At 41.0% G+C, this 19,293-nt stretch overlaps 1 protein-coding gene across 3 annotated transcripts; it reads right to left on the minus strand.

Annotated features, from left to right (window-relative positions):
• Window positions 1–318: 318 nt before the first annotated feature.
• On the minus strand, window positions 319–14,485 carry sgce (sarcoglycan, epsilon). Of its 3 annotated transcripts, XM_072676115.1 has the most exons (12): window positions 14,183–14,484; window positions 8,281–8,403; window positions 7,764–7,921; window positions 7,125–7,197; window positions 6,615–6,813; window positions 6,079–6,241; window positions 5,209–5,423; window positions 4,547–4,573; window positions 3,793–3,981; window positions 2,953–2,996; window positions 798–835; window positions 319–699 (listed from the first exon to the last, which is right to left on the minus strand). In XM_072676115.1, exons 1-12 carry the CDS (start codon window positions 14,217–14,219, stop codon window positions 649–651), a joined length of 1,317 nt encoding a protein of 438 aa, XP_072532216.1. In that variant the 5' UTR covers window positions 14,220–14,484; the 3' UTR covers window positions 319–648. The 3 variants fall into 3 exon arrangements, with proteins under 3 accessions (XP_072532216.1, XP_072532217.1, XP_072532218.1); XM_072676116.1 differs by lacking the exon at window positions 4,547–4,573 and having other exon boundaries at window positions 14,183–14,485; XM_072676117.1 differs by lacking the exon at window positions 798–835 and having other exon boundaries at window positions 14,183–14,482.
• Between the last annotated feature and the right edge of the window lie 4,808 nt (window positions 14,486–19,293).

The raw sequence follows: 19,293 nt of genomic DNA on the forward strand, positions 1-19,293 counted from the left end.
TAAGTAAATCTGAAGCATTTCTATTGGTCCATCCATCTTGTTTTCTTTCCGATACAATGTAAAGAACAACTGGCAGATTCAGATTATGTCAAAAAGTGAAAAATGACCAAAAAGGGAGATACAAGGTTTTTGCACAACAGCAACAATACACTTATAAATTGCACACGACAAAAGATTTTTACATTGATAAATGTATTGATTTATTTATTAAAAACATCTTTGCTAATGTAAAAGAAAAAAAAAAGTTACGTGTTTAACAAGTTGAACACTGACCGTTCAAGAGTGGTCCCGCCGATAACTGGGTGAAATAGCAGGACATTTAGATTGACGGTTTTCTTTATTTTCATGCGCGACGTTAAAAATCCACGTTGGTAACAATGGGAATTATTCAGATACAATAAAGACTTTTATTTAGCATTACTTTAGTGTGGGTGTTGTAGTGTACCTTAAAAATAACAAATCTTAGTAAAATAGTTCAAAACTCTCCCACCACTCATTACACTGGCTTCAGCAGCTGCTGGGCTGAGTACACTAGTACTGTGCTCTGTCACACAAGTGCACAGGGTCACAGAGCTAGCACATGCACATTTGGCACAAAGTGGAAACACAAAATCACACAAGTGCAGAAAGCTAAGAGTGGAGATCTCATCACAGGTTTAGTGCTTCAGCCACTTTCCTCTCTTCAGGAATACCATTTACCTACAAGACAAACACATGCAAACAGCCCTTTATTATTAGACACATCACAACATGACAGGACACGGCACCCAACTACAAATGCAAATCGTGGTACTTGCCTCCAGCCTTCGAAACGTTGACATACAGTAATTACCTCCTTTGTTAGCAGTAAATAAATGAACAGAATGTTAGACAAGAGAAGATTCTGAAAGGACCACTCGCAGTTCACTGGTGTGTACACTGGGGTGTACCAGAGCACAATTAAATGAGCCACATGTATGATTAAACAACAGGGCTGAATAGTCAGACCTAAATCCTTTGTTGTGAAATGTTAAGTCTGCATAAATCACCCTTTCCCAGTTGGTTTGTACACTCTTGGCCTTTTGTAATGAAGACCTATTCACTGTAAATTTGGCCTTAATGCAGAGTAATTAGAAACAGTGTTGGTAAGCAGTGTTTAACAACTGCTGAATGAAATTAAAACTACATAAGACGTTGCACACGCCGGGCGTGCGGGGCTGCGACGCACCATGAATTGCCAAAGTGATAGCGCCAATGATCATTCTATACACAAGCTCCTGTTCAAGCTCAAACTAACTTCAAGCTCAAGTTCAAGATGGATCTAGTGGTGTACAGTTCGAGCCATTTCCTCACTTCGTTGATCAAGGGAGTTTCTAGCAAGCAGGACATGACATCAATAGACCGTACAGAGCCAGCCTACTCTCAGTGAAAGGGTTCTTTTAAATACTGGAAGTCACAAGTCACATTATCGGTTTGAGCTAGAATTTTGGCTGTCGTTTTAGTTTTAATTTAAAACAATAATGAAAAAATCTTGCTGGAACTGGACAGTGTTTGGAGTCCCTGAGCACCACCGGTCGTTTGAATTTGTGGGCGTTGTACAGCACAATGCTGCATGTCCGGTGTACAACAGCATTTATGGCCTCAACAACACCAGGACATTTGTATAGAATTAATAATTAAAAAAAAAAGAAACAGTAAAGTAGCAGAAAAACATTTCATTCACAGCCTGTGAATGAAAATGCAATTCCTGTCTCAGCTTCTTTCTGCCACAGTTTTGATGAGAATTTTCTGTAGACTGGGATTTTTGCCACTGCTGGTAGACCCGCATGACCATATGCTTCGATAAACCTGCAAATTCAGCTACTTCCTTCACACTGCTTTGCGGCCCATTTTTAATTTTGCCCATATGAATCCTGTCGCACTACCCCGCAAGTATTTATGGGCTATCATCCTCAAGCAACGGCATCAGTTACTACCACCTTAAACACACAAGGCGACTCATTTCTTTCCAGGGAGCTTATTTTAATGTGTAATTATTTGAATCATGGTACTGGGTTCACAAATTGATATTCTCATGATATTTTGAACAACTGAATAAATAAAAAAATGATTAGTGGTGTTGTATAATCTACTAAGGAGACCAGAGCTTGGAGACGGGGACATTGGTGAATGACATAAACATACTTTGTTATTGCTGCTTCTTTACTAACATAGACGTACAAGCAATATAAAACTACATTATATACATTATTACTGAATTAATCATTAGAACGCTCCATGATGCACAGTCACATTTTTGCACTGGGATACCACAATGGTTTTGATGCACTGTCACAGTCCTACATAAAACTCTTCATGCAGTATGATCTACACTATATGAGCAAAAGTATTGGACACCTGCTCATTCATTATTTCTTCCAAAATCAAGGGTATTAAAAATAATCCTTCTTTTGTTGAAGTAACTGTCTCTACCTTTAAGAGACGTTTTTTTTTTTTACTTGTTTTTGAAGCATTACTGTAAGGATTTGATTACATTCAGCAAATGTTGACTGATCACCATCTTACCTCATCTCCAACCCATCCCAGAAGTACTGGATGGAGCACCAACCATCATTCCACAGAACACAGTTCCACTGCTCCACGGCTCAATGCTGAGGGGGCCTTAAACCCCTCTAGCCCACACCTGGCATTAGGCATGGTGCCAATAGGTTTATTTTTATCTACTCCAGAGAGTCCTATTCTATTGGCAGTTCTATTGGCCTTTACAGAGACTAGAAAAGCTGTGCGTGCGCATATGCACATCTGTGTCAACAATGGGTGCCACTCAAAGTAGCTGAATGCATTCATTAAAAGGGGTGTCCACAAACATTTGGACATATAGTGTACATGCAGCTCTGTTCATGCATGTGGGTTGGATACACACACTATTTGAGACGCTGGCTGGAACAACATATGCAGTTAGTGAATACTCACCTGAAGGCTGTTGCTGTGGTATCTGGATTTGATTTTGAAGATTTCTGTGAACACAAAGGTAGCTTTACTAAAAACAAGTTATTCTTTTCTTTCCTACCCACTAGTTAGAACTCCTATCACACAATCCTAACAGTGCTATGTGGGTTAAGGCTACTAAACATGTTATTCCTTCAACTCGCATGAAGCCAGCCAACCGCATCCTTTTGACCTGCTGCTTATGCAATGTCACTAGGAAGCGCAGCCTGCCAGTTTTGTGACATCAGCAAACAGACGCCTGCACTGGTATCATGCTGACTGATGGTGGGAGATGCAGGGCCATCCTACCCACCCAGAGAGCGAGGCCAATTGTGTGACTACTCTGGGACTACATAACAGGTCATTCTTAATACAAAAGTCAATATTGTCAATATCAATGACAATAACAATGGCTACTATATATGCTTAAGTAAGCTGATGTAAAAAGAGTGAATCCTAGTAAGTTAAAGCTTCTTTGGTCTCCGGTCATAATTCGTCCAAAGCAATGCATTAAACTTAACTGATGCAAATTTGCATGTCAGTGGCCAGCAACCCTGACTTGCATTTGATATCCCAAATGCAAATTTTGAAGACAATCAATGTTATTCATGTCACCGGTTTTAATGTTATGGCTAATCTGTGTACATTGTTTAAACATGAGCAATCTACATCAACAAACTTCTGTCTTTCAGTTGACTTACTTTTGACAGTAACTCTGTTGATGTCATACATTTTATACATGTGGGAATGATTAAAATTCAATTAATTAATATTGGCTGGAGCTACAGCCAGAGTGCAGGAAGTAGAAGCACATGCAGAACTCACGTCTGGGTCTGCATGAGTGGCATGCTGGTGGTCTCATAGTTGTCCGAGTGAATTGGTGGCACCACCTCCCCACTCACGGGATTGAAGACAGGCAGCGTGGAGAGAGGCCAGGAGATCTCCCTGTTCTTCGACATGCTGCGCAGCTCCTTTGTGGACTTCTGAATGGAGCTGTGGTGCACCAGCTGAATGCTGAGAACAGGAAGGACCACAAAAAGACCAACTAAGCGACATGGACTCATCCGCTGCAGGGCACACATTGAGCATGCACGCTCCTTAATGCAATGTAAATATTCGAACTTGCTGTGTTACACCACACAACCTATCAAGCATGTAGACGCTGAGGTGCGAAAGTGAGAGGTCATCTTTGGTGAACGTCATTTGCTTTCTTATCACATTGCCACATCCCCTCGTTCTCATAAGTCACCATTTTTCATATTTATTTTGGTTCTTCTTACACAAACTCAGCTAATGATAAGATCTGCAGTCGCTAGCAAGACGGTTGACAGATTAGAACCTGACTCTGCCCCTTTAAGCAGCTGCCCAGCTGGATGACAACATGGTGTCTTTATTAATGATTGAGATGGATATGGAAATGTCACCATGAGGGAGGACTAAGAGAACAAAAACGTGGGAAGGCAAAGAAAACAAAAGGAATCGCCTGGCAGAAGAAAGACAGAGAGAGAGAGAGAAAGAGAAATAAAAAAAAACTGACTGAATCAAGATAAAAGAAAAACACAGGAGAGGAAACACTTACTCTGGTGTTTGCATGTTTCTTTTTTCCCTAGAAACAAAACAAAATGTCTGAATTAAATACTAATATTAATAGTTTAAAGACATCCACACAAAGCGAATGGGGAGCAAGTCAGGTCAGACGGGAGTGACGTGGAGGGGGTGGTGGGGGTTGTGACGGAGTGGATCCTTCAGGCTGCAGAACCTCTGATGATGAGTGAAGGGCAAGGACACACTGTAAACTGGACTGGCCATGGATGATATGGGGTGACAGGAGACGTATCCAACGAGATGGCTCTGATATGATAGATGGGAACCCTTGGATTGAGTGTGCTTGCATGAGTGATTCAACAAAACGTAATGGACCATAAAAGTGGATGAGGATGATAAGCTGCTTTCTGGCAGGGATGTACCCCCGTTCTACTAAGCCTTCACACTTCAGTAAACTCTAGTTACTATAGTAACATCTGGTCAATAACATGCTCAGTGTCCTGAGTTTAAAACAGGAGGTATGTAAAACATCCTGTAAGTTCAGAAATGTTGGAGTAATCGTAATGACCTCAGTCATGTTTCAAGTCGTCAACTGTTCACTAGTCACTCCAGTGCACGAGAGTATTCGTCTGAGTGTATGTGAGGGTGGTGTTTTTGGTTTGTTTTTTGACTGAGAGGTAAGCACAGTGCACTTACACCCCTTCCCGACGGCAGCACATTGAATAGCCCAGGATGATGAATAGGACCAGGGCGACGGCGGAGGGCACAGCCAACGTGACGAGGAAGTCAGCAAAATAGTCCCTACTTTTCAGCGACTCTGAAGGCGGATTGTACTCTCCGATGTCCGGCAGCACTCCTGTGCCTGGATCTGGACGGCTGTTGTGCACAGGGATAACCTTAGTGATGTCCACCTGGGGGACAAAGGATGGACAATCAGACTCATTACAGTGGATGCATTTAGTACTATTCCAATAAAAGGTATATTTTTATCAAATCTAGCATGTGTTACACAGCTTTGTAAAGATGTAGATGTTTATAGGTTGAGGGAAAGTAATTGTTGAACCTATGTAAGTGTGAAACTATCTAGAAAGGTTTTGGATACTGCATTAATGAGTGTAGAACTACAGGGACATTCTTTATTTGGGGCAATGGTGGCTCAGTAGTTTGAGCACTGATCACAGGGTTGTGGGTTAAAACCACCAAGGTGCCAATGTTGGGCCCTTGAGCAAGTCTATTAACTCTCTCTGCTCCTGTAGGGGCGCTGTAGCATGGCTGACCCTGCACTCTCACCTCAGTTTTTTAAACTGGGATATGTACTTTACAAGTAAAGTGACAATAAAAGGTACTTTATTATTATTATTATTATTATTACTATTCTTCTTATTATTATTATTATTAGGTTGATATTTGACCCATTGGACTCCCAAGAACCATTCACCTGCCCATCAAAAGAACAGCACTTATAACATTTATCTCACTTCAGATCAATATTATTAACTTCATAAATAAGTGATGCATATGCCCTAACAGTGCAAAGAAGGGGTTTGTGATGTATTGTGCTCTCACCAGTGAGATCTTGCACCAGTCGATGTGGAACTGGGCTCTGAACTTCTTATCACAGCTGATGACGGGCTCCATCTCTTGACTGCAGCGCAGCTGGTTCTGAGGTGTCTCCACCTCACGCAGGCACGATGAGAACTGCACGTCTGCTCCCACCATCACATACACACTGGACACACCACACATATTTACTTAAGCACAGCTACTGCAAAGCCCTGCTTCTTCTACAGAATGTCTATGCATTGTTATTTATATTTTTATTGTTCTTGGTTCTGATTTGAACATGGTTTCTTATTGGTAAAAATAACAGATTAAACTGTGTATAATGGCTATTTTATAGTTTAAACCTGGTCTTATTCTGCAGATGAACACCACTTTTCATATGGAAGGACTTTTTCAATAACATTCAAATATAATAATAGGTTTCACTGTTTTACTGTGTTTTGTAATATTCAATCTTTTGTTTTGATTTTCTTATGTTGTCTGGAACATTTTGAGAATGTTTTACAGGGCTTTAGGTCATGTTCATGAAGAAAGCTCACCCCTCTTTCAGGTTGTTGATAGGCAGTGGCACGCGGCCACCTCGGTCCAGGGCTGAAGTGATGTTGATGGCGTTGAGCCTCTCAGGCTGCCAGACATTCTTCACAGCACCCAGGAAATCTCCCAGCACCTCACTGGCTAACATCTCCTCCACATTCATGTTTTTTATGTAGAACTCTGCCTGGTAGGGCAGGGGGAACTCTGAGACAGAGATAAGAGAGCCAGAGAAAGAGAGAGTCTATTAAAATGACAGCTGGTTTTGTTGTTGTCTAGGCGGCTGGACTGAGTTTGGTGAAGGCCTTAGGGGTTATGTGGTTGAGCAACACTGATGTGTGTCACATCAGAGAGTGGGCAGATGGCTGTTGACATCATAGTGAGGTCACATCTGGACCCAAACAGCTGTTCAGCCAATAACCTGACTATTGTATGTAGTGAAAGAATTGGCACTAAAGCTTTTCCCATTTATATATATATATATATATATATATATATAGTTTCACCAAGCATCTTACCTTCTGTGCCCATGATGTTTATGACCAGGTTGTGTCTGGCAGTTTCAAAGGTGCGTCGGTTGTAGGCAGTAATCTGTAACATGCAAACATGGAAAGTTTAAGTCCGGCTCAGAGCAGCTTATGGTCATGGCACAATGCAGCAGATTCAGACCCACACAAGAAATGTGGGATCTTAAGCCTACAAAAATTAAACCTAAAAAATATATAACTGGTATTTATCTAAATTTATCTAAAATATATTGAGTCATTAAATAATTTAAATAATATATTATTTACATTGAAAGTACATTTACAGGTCAAATATATCATAGACAAAAAAAGATTTTCTTCCTGCAAAATAAGACTACAGGCATAACAATAACTTCTCATCAAATGTAAATCATAACTAAACATTTCAACTGGAAATGTAGAAAATGCTTTTAGCTTATTTCTTTCTGCTGTGTAAATAAAAATAATGACAACCGGTTACTGCCTAACATTTGTACCTTATACTTTCATAACTTAATCTCATAGACATTTGTATATAATGACCTATTGGAATCCATTAAGAGTGTATAGAAAAGAAGACAAGCGACATGGACCAACATTCTAGACTGGATTCAGTAAAGCCCCAACACTCACAAGTATTCACTTACACACCTCAATGATGGTGGGCTTGCCCACATGTTCTGCCGTGGGGGAGCCATAGAGAACTCCATCACTGTGTGGAGTTCTCTGGATGTATCGCAGCCATCCCGGCCTGTCTGGATATCCTTTCAGGTTGGTGTTGAAAGTGATTGGGTCATTGCTGGTGTCCCCTGTATTCCATTTTATTGGAAAAAAGTAACACAGAATTAACACGTTGTTTCGAAGCAGTGCTCATGCTTTGCATTTTGAATTGACTGTGAAAAGTAAGTACGCTAAAACACATAACTTTGTCAACATAACATATATATTATTTATGTGGAAAAGATGTAAATTATGAATAAAGTAAAAACACATTTACATTTTCCACTGTAGGCTGTTTCTATGTCTCACTTCTGTGACAGCAAATGTCCTTCTTAAAGAAATGCACTAGCATTACGTAAGATTAAGGTCACTAATTGGAACAGGACCTCAGCACAGAGCCCTGGTAAATAAACTTAATATAAGCAGAGGCCAGTTGAACATACAGTACCTGGCTTTGGATAGGGAGGAAACTCCCCTTTAAAGTATTCTCTTTCCAGCACGTGTACGAACAGCACTCCAGCTGAAGGGTAGACGTTCCGGTCTGCGTGTGACCGCGACACAATAGTGACCACTAGAGCATAGGAGAAAGGAGAAAGAAGCAATTAGTCTCAATTACTGTGGGAGCCACTGTCCAAAAGCTTTGCTAGGAACAAACATCTATAAAGAAAAATATAAGTTTAAAACTTAAATAGAAGAAGTGCATAAGAATGTTCTTAAATGCAATTCACCAAAACATATTCTTGTAAGAAAGTCTTGTTTTCTTATGTAGCCATTTGTAATTACGCCTTTAACAGCTTTTTACAGCATTTTACAGCTTTCCACTATTCAGTTAGATCCACAAAGTGTTGAGCAAAATGGAGGAAAACTATCAAATTAAGTGTTCAAAAATTTTAGTAAACTAGACCTAGAGGTGAGGGTGGAGGAAACAGCAGAAACAGGACAAAAATTCTCCTTGGAAAATATGAGAAATGTGGTGTGATTGGAAAGGCATTAACGTTACTTTAAGAACAAGCTTAACTTTCAATCTTGTCAAACTAGACTTTAATTTAAGTAATTTAACCATTTACACTGATCATGTTTGAGGCTGACATTCTGAACTCTTACACTATAAGATGAATGTGAGGCGATTGTAAGAATAAGAAAATATTTGAGCATTTTTAAAAATATAAATTGTTCTTAGAATTATTCTTAGTTTTTTCTTCATTTTTTACTTAGCATAAAGTCGAAAAAAGCACATCCAAGAAGAATTTCTTCCTTAACACATTGGACTCTAGGTTTATTATTCAGTTAATAGTCCTAATGCAGAAAGCATTATAAATTAGGAAATTCCAGAAACTCAGCACATACTGGCACGGACTGACTGCCATTACATGGTCCAGATGGAAACTAATAGTGTCTTTTCAACTCATGAATATGTACAACTATAACGATGCACTGAGAAAATAATGGATTTAACTGGAAAACATTGTTTCTGTATCAACATCAGTATCGTGAAAGAAAAACTGGTATCATGTCATACAGTAACTCAATAATTCACTTTTAAGGAGGAACAGCTGTTCCACTATTAAAAGAAACAATCTGTGTGTGTTTGCGAGAGTCTTATCAGTGGCACAGTGCCTGTTGGACAGTAGGGCTGTGAGCCACAGTCTCTAAACACATTTCAGCTCTACTGTTCTTCACAGACTCATGCCAAAGCACCTCCCAAAACCACCAGTGAAAGAGGTAGTTAACTCCATTCATTTTGGTGAGATGCTTACACGAAGCTCCCAAATAAACATAAACATACACACACACACACACACATAGTCAGTCATTCCTTCAAGATCCATTTCAGTGTACCGAAGCCCTGAAAATGGTTTGCTTTAGTCTGCCAGTGGAGGCATTGTGTGTCACTCCTGTTAGCAGCCTCTCCCTCATCTCTGCTTTCATTGCCTTGTTCTCTCTCTCTCTCTCTCTCTCTCTCTCTCTCTCTCTCTCTCTCTCTCTCTCTCTTTTCTCCAGTCCATGGGTGGGAGCTCATTTTAGTCACCACAGGGAAGAGTGTGGACTGAGAAGAAAAACTGCAGGTCTCGGCCTCCAGTCCAGACACAAAATGGTTCAGAGCACACAGCTCTCAGTCGGAACCACCCACCACAGCAGAGCTGTTTTTGGGTCGGCTATTCATATACCCTACAGTACAGTCATCATTCTGAAGGGTGTTAAAATAGTTAGGTGTGAGACAAGCCAAACACTCGCAGTCCACACTCTGAGTTAAACCAGCAGAAGATTAAGTGAAAGAATGGGGAAGATAAAATTCATGTCAGTGACCATTAAACTTGGGAAATTGGGTTCATTTATATGTGTTCACTTATATAGGTTGTTTACAAAGTTATTACAGTAATGATTACGTCAATCCTGATGCCTTAAGTCTCTCCCAGATGGTCAGGTATACAACAATGGTATCGGATCGGTATCAGGTATTGACCAATACACAAAGTTCATGCATCGATATCTGTATCAGAACAGAAAAGGGCGGATCGGTGCATCCCTAGTTTGGACGATGTATTGTCCCAGAAGTAACTGTCATTTTACACTACTAATTTAATGTTTTTTTTAAAGTGCAATGAACGTTTAATTATTAGAAAATTCAGACACTGGAATTGGAATATCAAATAAATAACAAACAAAAATGATTGAGGTCATGAGACATTGAGGTCTGTGTATTGTTTGATAAGTTGATAATGTAAATATTGTGTCAGGCCAAGTGGCATCTGAAGTGAAAGAAGCATGTAGACTGAGGTAGACTGAGTAATATTATAGGATTTAACACAAATATGTCCCCGGGCTGGCCTAAAGAGGCAATGACTGAGACACTATCCTCTGTTTAAGTCATTGGAGCATCAACACCTTTTTGAAGCCATTATTTTAAGGTAAAATTGCTACATAATGTTGGTTATTTCCAAATACCTGCCACCTCTAACATCCTCTAACAATCTCATAACTTGCACACAATCTCAAAAATAAAGCCCAGTCACTGGAGTGGGGTGTGGCCATATCATTATTCCCACCTCTCCCTTTCCATTTTTCCATGACTGGATGCAGACAGATGCCTAGATGTAATCACTGACAGTGGTTTCCAAAAACTATGCTGAATAAGAGCCTACATGTTTCTTCTAAAACACTTTCTGTGGAAGTCTGCTCATGGCTATAGAAACAGGAACTGTCAGTAATAATCATCAAAAATACTTTCCTTTTTTCAAGACCAATGACTATGGACAACATGGATGCTGTGTTTCCATTCCCTTCCGTTCTACAGAAATAAAGCTAAGACTCTCTGCCATCTTGTCACATTTGCAACCAGAGTCTGTGCAGTGAAGACCAGAGACAGAGCCAGACTCGACTATTTATTTGGTAGATCTTTCTCCCAGACCAAGCGTGTCTCAGACCGCCATCATTGAGCTTTAGCGCAGGAGCAAAGCAGATTTTTTCCCCCTGGATACCCAGTTTGTCCAGTAAGTGTACAGAAATGTAAGTACAGAAATGGCACAATGCAGATCCTGCAGACGGTCTCTGCCAGCAAAGGCTGTTAAACACTTAATTCCTTCATATTTAAAAATGTGCCAATATTAGCACAGGAAAAACTTACTGTTGGAAAAATGAGATGGAGAATAAGCTGTTTTGTCAGTGAAGCTACATATCATACTGTAACCAGTTAGCAGAGGTGCTAGACCTGTGGTTGCTTCACTTTTCAGAGACGTTGCGCCGTCCATGTTTTCTACAGCCATTGGACTGATATCTAACAAACTGGGAAAACCTACACTGGAATTTTTTTTTTCTCAGGTGATATAATGCCTTCATTTCCTTCACATGCTGCTTACAACAAACACAAACAGCATGGTGGAAATGTACAACTAGACAGAGAAGACCGAGTGCCTCCAGAGAAATGGAAAGATCTTAAATAGCAGAGAAGTGGACTGGTTCAGCAAATAAATAAATACATGAATAAATAATAAACACAATAGGTTTCTAATAACCAAATCTGCTCATCAGTTGGCTTGTGATCAAAATCCAAAGATACACAAGTTGCATTAAAATAGCTGTCAAAAACATAGCAGTCACATTCAGACAGCCAGTTTCTCCTTGCCAGCAGTCACTGCGGTTGTGGACAATCATATGAAGGCCAGAAGTGTCTCTAGGTGTCCCTAGACACACTTAACATAGTCTGTAAAGTGTGTTTCTAATGTCTAAATGCAGGGTTTGTGGGAAGCCTTACAATCAGCCTTACAATCAGTTAATAACAGCATAATAAGTTCAAAGCATTACAAAACACTGCAGATTTTTTCATTATTCATCTCAACATTTACCATTTGTTCTCTGAAGCTACTGTTCCTGACCATCACACTGACCAGTTCAACCCACACAACAGCAGTGCTCCTCTTGAAGTGACTGAAAATTGGTCCGTGAAAGATGCTCTTCCACCTCAGACAGCACTGAAGACGCCGTTCAAAACAAAAGATGATGCCGACAATGACTCCTTTATGTCGGAAACAGCCTTAAGACATGCCATTAAGGCAGAGTGAGAGACACATCGCACATCCATGTGCCACACACACACACACACACACACACAAACGTGACAGCTGAATAGCTGAATCATAAATGATTTCACTAATGGCTATAAGCAAGGTCATGAATTGATTCTCTAGGCTTGGTGTGTGTGTGTGTGTGTGTGTGTGTGTGAGAGAGAGAGAGAAAGAGAGACAGAGAGGGGGCCGCAGCTGCATGCTGGGATTTAGCGGGCAGTCCCCTGTTTCCCATATCTGCTCTTCAAAGTGTGAAAGAGCACCCCAAGCACAGAGAGGTAGCTACTGCGCTATGCCACAGGGGCTGTAAAACTATCAGATGATCCGATAAGTGCCCAAGCACAAGGCCGTGTGAAGGTGATGAACTCCACCCCATTCTAATGGATCAGCCATTAATGGTTAATGCCAAACTCCTCGCCACAGGCTAAATGTAGAAGTGGAAACACACACACGCTCACACACACTCACACATGCACACACTCAGGCCTGTGTTGCAGTGGAAATGGCTAACTCTAGTTCACGCTTTTACGGGTCGACCTTCACCGGGCCTTATGGAATCGGCCATTACGTGCCCCAGGAGAACCCTTTGAGTGCCACGGCCGGGGATGTCCCACTGTAGTGCAGAATCAGCTTCGCGTTGGTTTCTCTTTTCCAGTCAGGGGAAACTCATGCGCTTTCACAGCACAGAGAAGCAAAGGCTTATGGGACTGTGCTTAGCCTCTAGACATTAGTCTATCTGTTCAAAGTACTCGTTCCTGGAAGTGAAATTTCCCCATGAAGCTGGGTCAGTCTGCAGTCACCGGGAAGCTGGAGGGAGCCGAGAAGGAGCAGAGAGAGAATCTGCTCTCACCGGGCAAGACTCGCATAACCCTGGATTTTAGCAAGGAATTGGTGAGAGTGTGTCTTTTCAGTATTTATTTCAAATATTCATTTAAAATGACTAGCTTGGTGTACTGAACATATAATGCAAGTCCACATATCATGACTGTTCCCTCAAAAAACAAGACGTGTACAGTCCTAATCCAGCTATATTACGGGGTTATCAGAGCAAAAGGACAACAGGACAGTAGAGGGTGAGGATTCAGCAGTTTCACAAGTGTTATAAGGCCAAACAGCTTTGCATAGAAAACAGCTGAGTCCAGCTGCGTGTCAGTGTTATGGGGGCGGTGGTGATGGGGGTAAGGGGGTAAAGAGGGGTCACACGAAGCAAAGTGACTCACTCACCACTCCTATGAGACACGGACCTGTGTGTGGTACCGCCTAAAGCCTGGATATGGCCATAGGCTTTTGTAGGTTTTTAAAAAAAGGACATAATGTACAACAACATATAAGAACAGGCACGTATATGCGTTTATGCACGAATATAGCTATAAATAGGTTACAGGAGACCTATTCTACACCTGAATATCTGCCTATTTGACCGCTAGCTAGCTAACTCACAAAAACACAGTTAACTGGTACAGTCAACTGGCAACCGACATCATACAAAGCTCTGAAAATGAGGGCTTTAGGAGCCAACAGAAAATGTAGAAAACAAAAAAACATTAGTAACGTTAGTACATCTTTTTTTACAGTCTCCCAAACAGCTCAATGTTTTTTTTTCTTTCTTTTTTTTGCTTTTCTGTTTCCAGGCTGTGGAAAATACGCACTGGTTTGCGCTGGAGCTGATCCGTTACGTCTGTTAGCCAGTTAGCTAACCAGCTAGCTACCGCACCGTTAGCCTGCTATCATACAACGCAACAGAAATGGCGTGTTCTGTTAATATCCTCGACTCAAATGAACACATACCTACTATAAGCCACACGAGAACGCCCAAAGAGTCCATGGCTTATCGGTCGAGAGGAGTATTTACATGGCAGGTGTGATTTTTCGCCAGTGCTAGCCGTACTCCGGCAGCCATAAGCATCCCCTCCGCTGCAGCCCTCTCGCCTCCGCCTCCTCCGGGGAGCAAACACATACACACACACTGTGTTTATACACACTCACACACGCGCGCGCGACACACACCCACACCGAACATCTGGCGCAGATGCTGGAAAATCAGAATCCCCGTTTTTGCGGTTTTGAGGAGTGAAAGCTGGAACAGACAACGCCCAATAACCAACGACGCTCCACTGCACTGAAGACAGAGCAGCCATTACCCACAGCTCGGTAGAAAGGAATAAGCTGAAGCTCAAATTTAAGCATTTTCTGTTGTTGATCATGATCATGATCATGGTTATGAATGTTAAGACATTATCCGGCTTTCTGTGATTGCTATGAATTGTTTTTCTGGGGCCGAATTTGGTGAACAACGTTTACAGGGTGAGTCTGACAGGCCAGTTGTGAACAAGTTCCAACCATCTATCTCATGGTTTGAGGTTATGCTGAAGAAGTACTTCTCCTTCTTCGTTATTCCATCCACTTGTACCACTTCCACTGGCTGCAAAAGTAAAACAGCCCAAATGCATGTTGCTACCACCACCATGCTTAACAGTTGGTACCGCCGGGATATCGATAACAGGGTTGTGGGTTCGATTCCTGGGCTCGGCAAGCTGCCACTGTTGGGCCCTTGAGCAAGGCCCTTTACCCTCTCTGCTCCCCGGGCGCTGGAGTTGGCTGCCCACCGCTCTGTGTGTGTGTGTGTACTCACTGCCCCTAGCTCACTAGTGTGTGTGTGAGTGTGTTTACTACCAGATGGGTTAAATGCAGAGGACACATTTTGCTGTACAGTGACAAATACGTGCACCTTTACCTTTAGTGTTACTGGGGTTGAATGTTTCACCCCTTTCTTTGTCGTGGTGGTCAGCCGCAGGGGCTTCTGTCTTGCACAGCAGTCTTTTAGTCCATGGCAATGTAAAAATCACCCCACTGTAGACAGTAGCAACTTCCAGTACATGGCAGTCTGTGTTTTGGTAGTTATTGGGTTGTTCCTGACCATCTATACCCATTTCCTCTTAGCTGAGGGTTTGGGTCTTATTCCAGACCATGGCAAAGTGGCTAAACCTCCCAAGAACTTGTACTTAAGTACTATTGTTTGAACAGATGGTTTTGAACTTAATTTAAATAATTCAAGGAGACTTTATTGTCATTTGCATTGCATGTGGTACATGGGGTGGAAAAAAATCGAGATCCCAGTTACACCCAAAGTGCAATTATTAAATAAAAAAATATAATAAAAATAATATAAGAGGGGTAGACATAAATATGAAAAGTGGGAAAGCAGAGAATTTTTTAAAAGTTGCAGCAATCTAATCACAATATGAGCTGAAGTAGCATAATAAAATTGAAAGCTCACCAGACATTCAAGTCCATGATGAATGTACGGCCACAACTGTACATGAAGTACTTAATTATACTCAATTCTATTCATATTTGTTGTATTTGTTTGTATTTGTTGTAATTTGGTTGCTCATACCAGGATGATCAGTACTAATACCAGTATGCTTCATTATTATTATACTGATGTTGTTATTGCTGCTGTTGTTGTTGGTATGCTAACACTAAGCCACATAGTCACAGAACTAGATCTCTTCTCGTTTCAGTGCTATTAAAATGTCATTAAGCCTAAATGTTCTCTCAAGTCCATAACCCCTCCCCCAGCCCATAAGCTGTAAAGAGGACAATGAGATAAGGTCTGTCATAATGTATTCAACCCCCTGTGGTGAGGCTGAGCAGACAGATGGTCATGCAAAGTGCCCTTTGCACTATGGGCAATGCTCCACAACTGGACGCTGCAAGAGGGGCCCAGTCTGATGCAGGCCTATTGATAGTAATACAACCTATTGATGAAGACATACACAGTCAAATCATCAGTATAGAAATGGCAGGGTGTAAATGTTAGTCACCCCAACAGTGACAGTGAGTTGGATTGACGAGACTGACTGAATATTTGAGAAGAAATTAGGCTTGGCATTGGTTTGGGCTTGTGTTGCAGCCAGTGACATAGGCTCAAACATTTCACTGGTATAGGGAATAGTACTGCTAAACACATCTAAAAAGCCGGGACTACCTGTAGATGTGAAACTCAAGGTTTGTCCATTGTCCTCACACCCCCAACCTACATATATTTGGAAATCTCTGGATAGACCTCAAAAGAGCAGTTATATAAAAAACACACTTTACAGCCATTGCAGAGCAGAACAACTTTTACCCCACTACATTTATCCCACCTGTGGCAGTGAACACACTTTGATTGGTGGGCACTTCAGCTGTGAATATTGAACGAAGATAAAGCATTGTTCGTTCACTCTACTTTCTGTCGGTCCAGGACATAGAACAAGCAACCTTCCCATCCCATTCCAAACATGCTTTCTTAAGCATCAGGCCACAGCTGTCCACAAAACTTTGTTTCAGGTAAGCCTTGAACCCAAAATCTTGGCATTGCTGCCACTGCTGTTTTTTGGACCTGTGTTGCTACCAGTTGCACAGGAGAACATTTCACTGGTAGAAGTAAGAATGGATTCAATTAAATACCAGCGAATTGTGAAATCAAACATTACACTGTCTGTAAAGAAGCTGAAGATAAAATGAGGATGGCTCCTATGGCAGGAAGTGATCATAAACACACCTGAAAATCCACAGTGGACTATCTGTAGATGTGCAGAAAGTGAGCTGAAAGTTTTGCCAAGGACCTCACAAGTCCATTGACCTAAACATTGCATAGACCTAAAAAGAGCAATGATTTAGAAACACGTTACAGCCACTGCACAGCAGAACAACACCCACATTTATTCCACCTGTGGCACTGAACACATCTGGATTGGAGGGCACCTCAAACTTCCCATCCCAAGCCTGCTTCTCTAATCTTCAGGCCACAGCTGTTCCTAAAGTTCTGCTCCTGGTTCAGACTTATCGTCATAAGTCACAAGTACCAAGCGCACTGACCATACAGGGTGCCTAAACTTTTGCTATGGACCCCCCTTTTCCTTTTCCTGATAGTATAGCACTAACAATTGTGTGAATTCTACACACCATACAGTGTATGCCATTAATATTGCTGATCTTACTGTGTATAGTATCATTAGCTCACCAGCTCCTCAGGCTGATTATCAATAAATCTACAGCTCAAAATGAATACATATACACAACATTAGGTATTTTAGTAACCTTTACTCACCATTTGTCAGAGAGTTAGTAGTATGTCTAGCGTGTTACAGCCTCACTCCTTCACATAAGCTGTCTTTCTTCAGGTCATTGCAGGCATACCAACCATACTCTGATTTCTAAGAAAAGACCAAAGCCTAGTTTTTTACCCACAATGAAATTGGTAGGGCTTTTAGCTCTCCATTAGACACAAGTACATCATTAAACCTTGTGGTGGACCACATGTGGTCGTTCTTTGCTCTGGATCATGCATGTGAACTGTGTAGATCTTCATCTTCAAGTGGAAGGAGTGCATCATTATTTATTTTTCCTCCCTGGGCCTTTAATCTCCAGCCCATGCTTGTAGTACTACTTACAGCCATTTCATGTTTGGTTAGAAAAATTGCATAGGCCTACTATATACAGACCCTAGGACAACACACGCACATACAAACGCATGCAATTATTTTTAGGTTGCTAGGCAACATGCTTGCACGACGGCAGGAGTAGGAGGGGAAACATGTAATACCCTCCACTGGAATTCTGAGACATTGATTGGAAACACTGCATTTGTACTGTATGAATGCATTCTATAGGAATTTTATATAAAAACTTGTTCAGCATCTGTTTTTGATGATATTACCGTCAAAATGAAATTCGTACATTTGTAGATTAATTATACAAAAAAAGGCTTTTAGTAACCTCCATAGAGTGGTATGCATAGGTTTGGACACCCAATTGAAATGACTTTTCAATAATAATAATAATAATAATAATAATAATAAAAAGAAGAATAGGAATAATAATAATATTGTAAATATTATATTTTTCTGCATTGATTATACTTTTGTGCTAAAATTACATAACCTAAAATTTCCATATGTATGTAAGCATATGCACTGTAACTCACAAGTACCTATTTTCACTTTAGTGAAAGTAAATGCAATAGGTCATTTGACAGGGGTGCCCATACATTTGCACACAGCTGTAGCACTACCATGTGACCAGATAGTCTGTAGAAAGCAGCTCTGCTCTTCCAGAAAATAATTTTGACAACAATGTCTTTCTTGTTGTTTCTTGGTATTCCTGGATGCCTGTTTCCCTCAAAACTTCTATTCACAGTTTTTTAAAGCCAACCACGTGCAGGTCAGCCTCCCAAGCTTCAGGCTAATTCTCATCATTTTATCATTCTCTCCTGTTTTCCCTCCTCCCCATCTATCCATCCATTCCCTCTGAAAGTGTACTACAGTGGCATGCATAATTGGGACATATTAAGTAACAGAGTAAAAAGAAAATCTACACCATACAGATGTTAGGGCAACCCAAGTGATTTGAGCTCTCAGAAAACTTTTACCGAAGTCTCAGACTTTCATAAGCTCATTAGAACCATTGCTTGTTCGCAATCATAATGAGGAAAGGCCTCCTTGATGCAAAGGTGATGCAAATTTCAAAGCTTTATAAATAATCAGAGTGAAAGCAGGACAAGGCTATTAGAAGATAGCAGATCATCAGGTAGCTGTTTCCTTTACAGGAAGGGTGGGGTTCAACTGAGGTCTGGGTGACCAAGAACACATTCTGAGGAACTGCCTGTAAGATTGCTAGAAAAAGCAATCAGAAACCCCATTTGACTGCTAAATACCTTCAGGAAGACTTAGAAGACTCTGGACACTGTTCTACTATGGGGATACCTGCAGACATGTGACCTCCATGGAAGAGTCATCAGAAGTAAAGCTTTCCTGTGTCCTCACAAAAATCAGCCTCAGACATTTTCATAGGAGCATCTAAACAAGCCTGGTGCATTTTGGTTGAAGTTAAAATAGAACGGTTTGGCTGCA

The sequence above is a fragment of the Salminus brasiliensis genome, chromosome 3 (genome assembly GCF_030463535.1).
Source record: "Salminus brasiliensis chromosome 3, fSalBra1.hap2, whole genome shotgun sequence".
Lineage (NCBI taxonomy): Eukaryota > Metazoa > Chordata > Actinopteri > Characiformes > Bryconidae > Salminus > Salminus brasiliensis.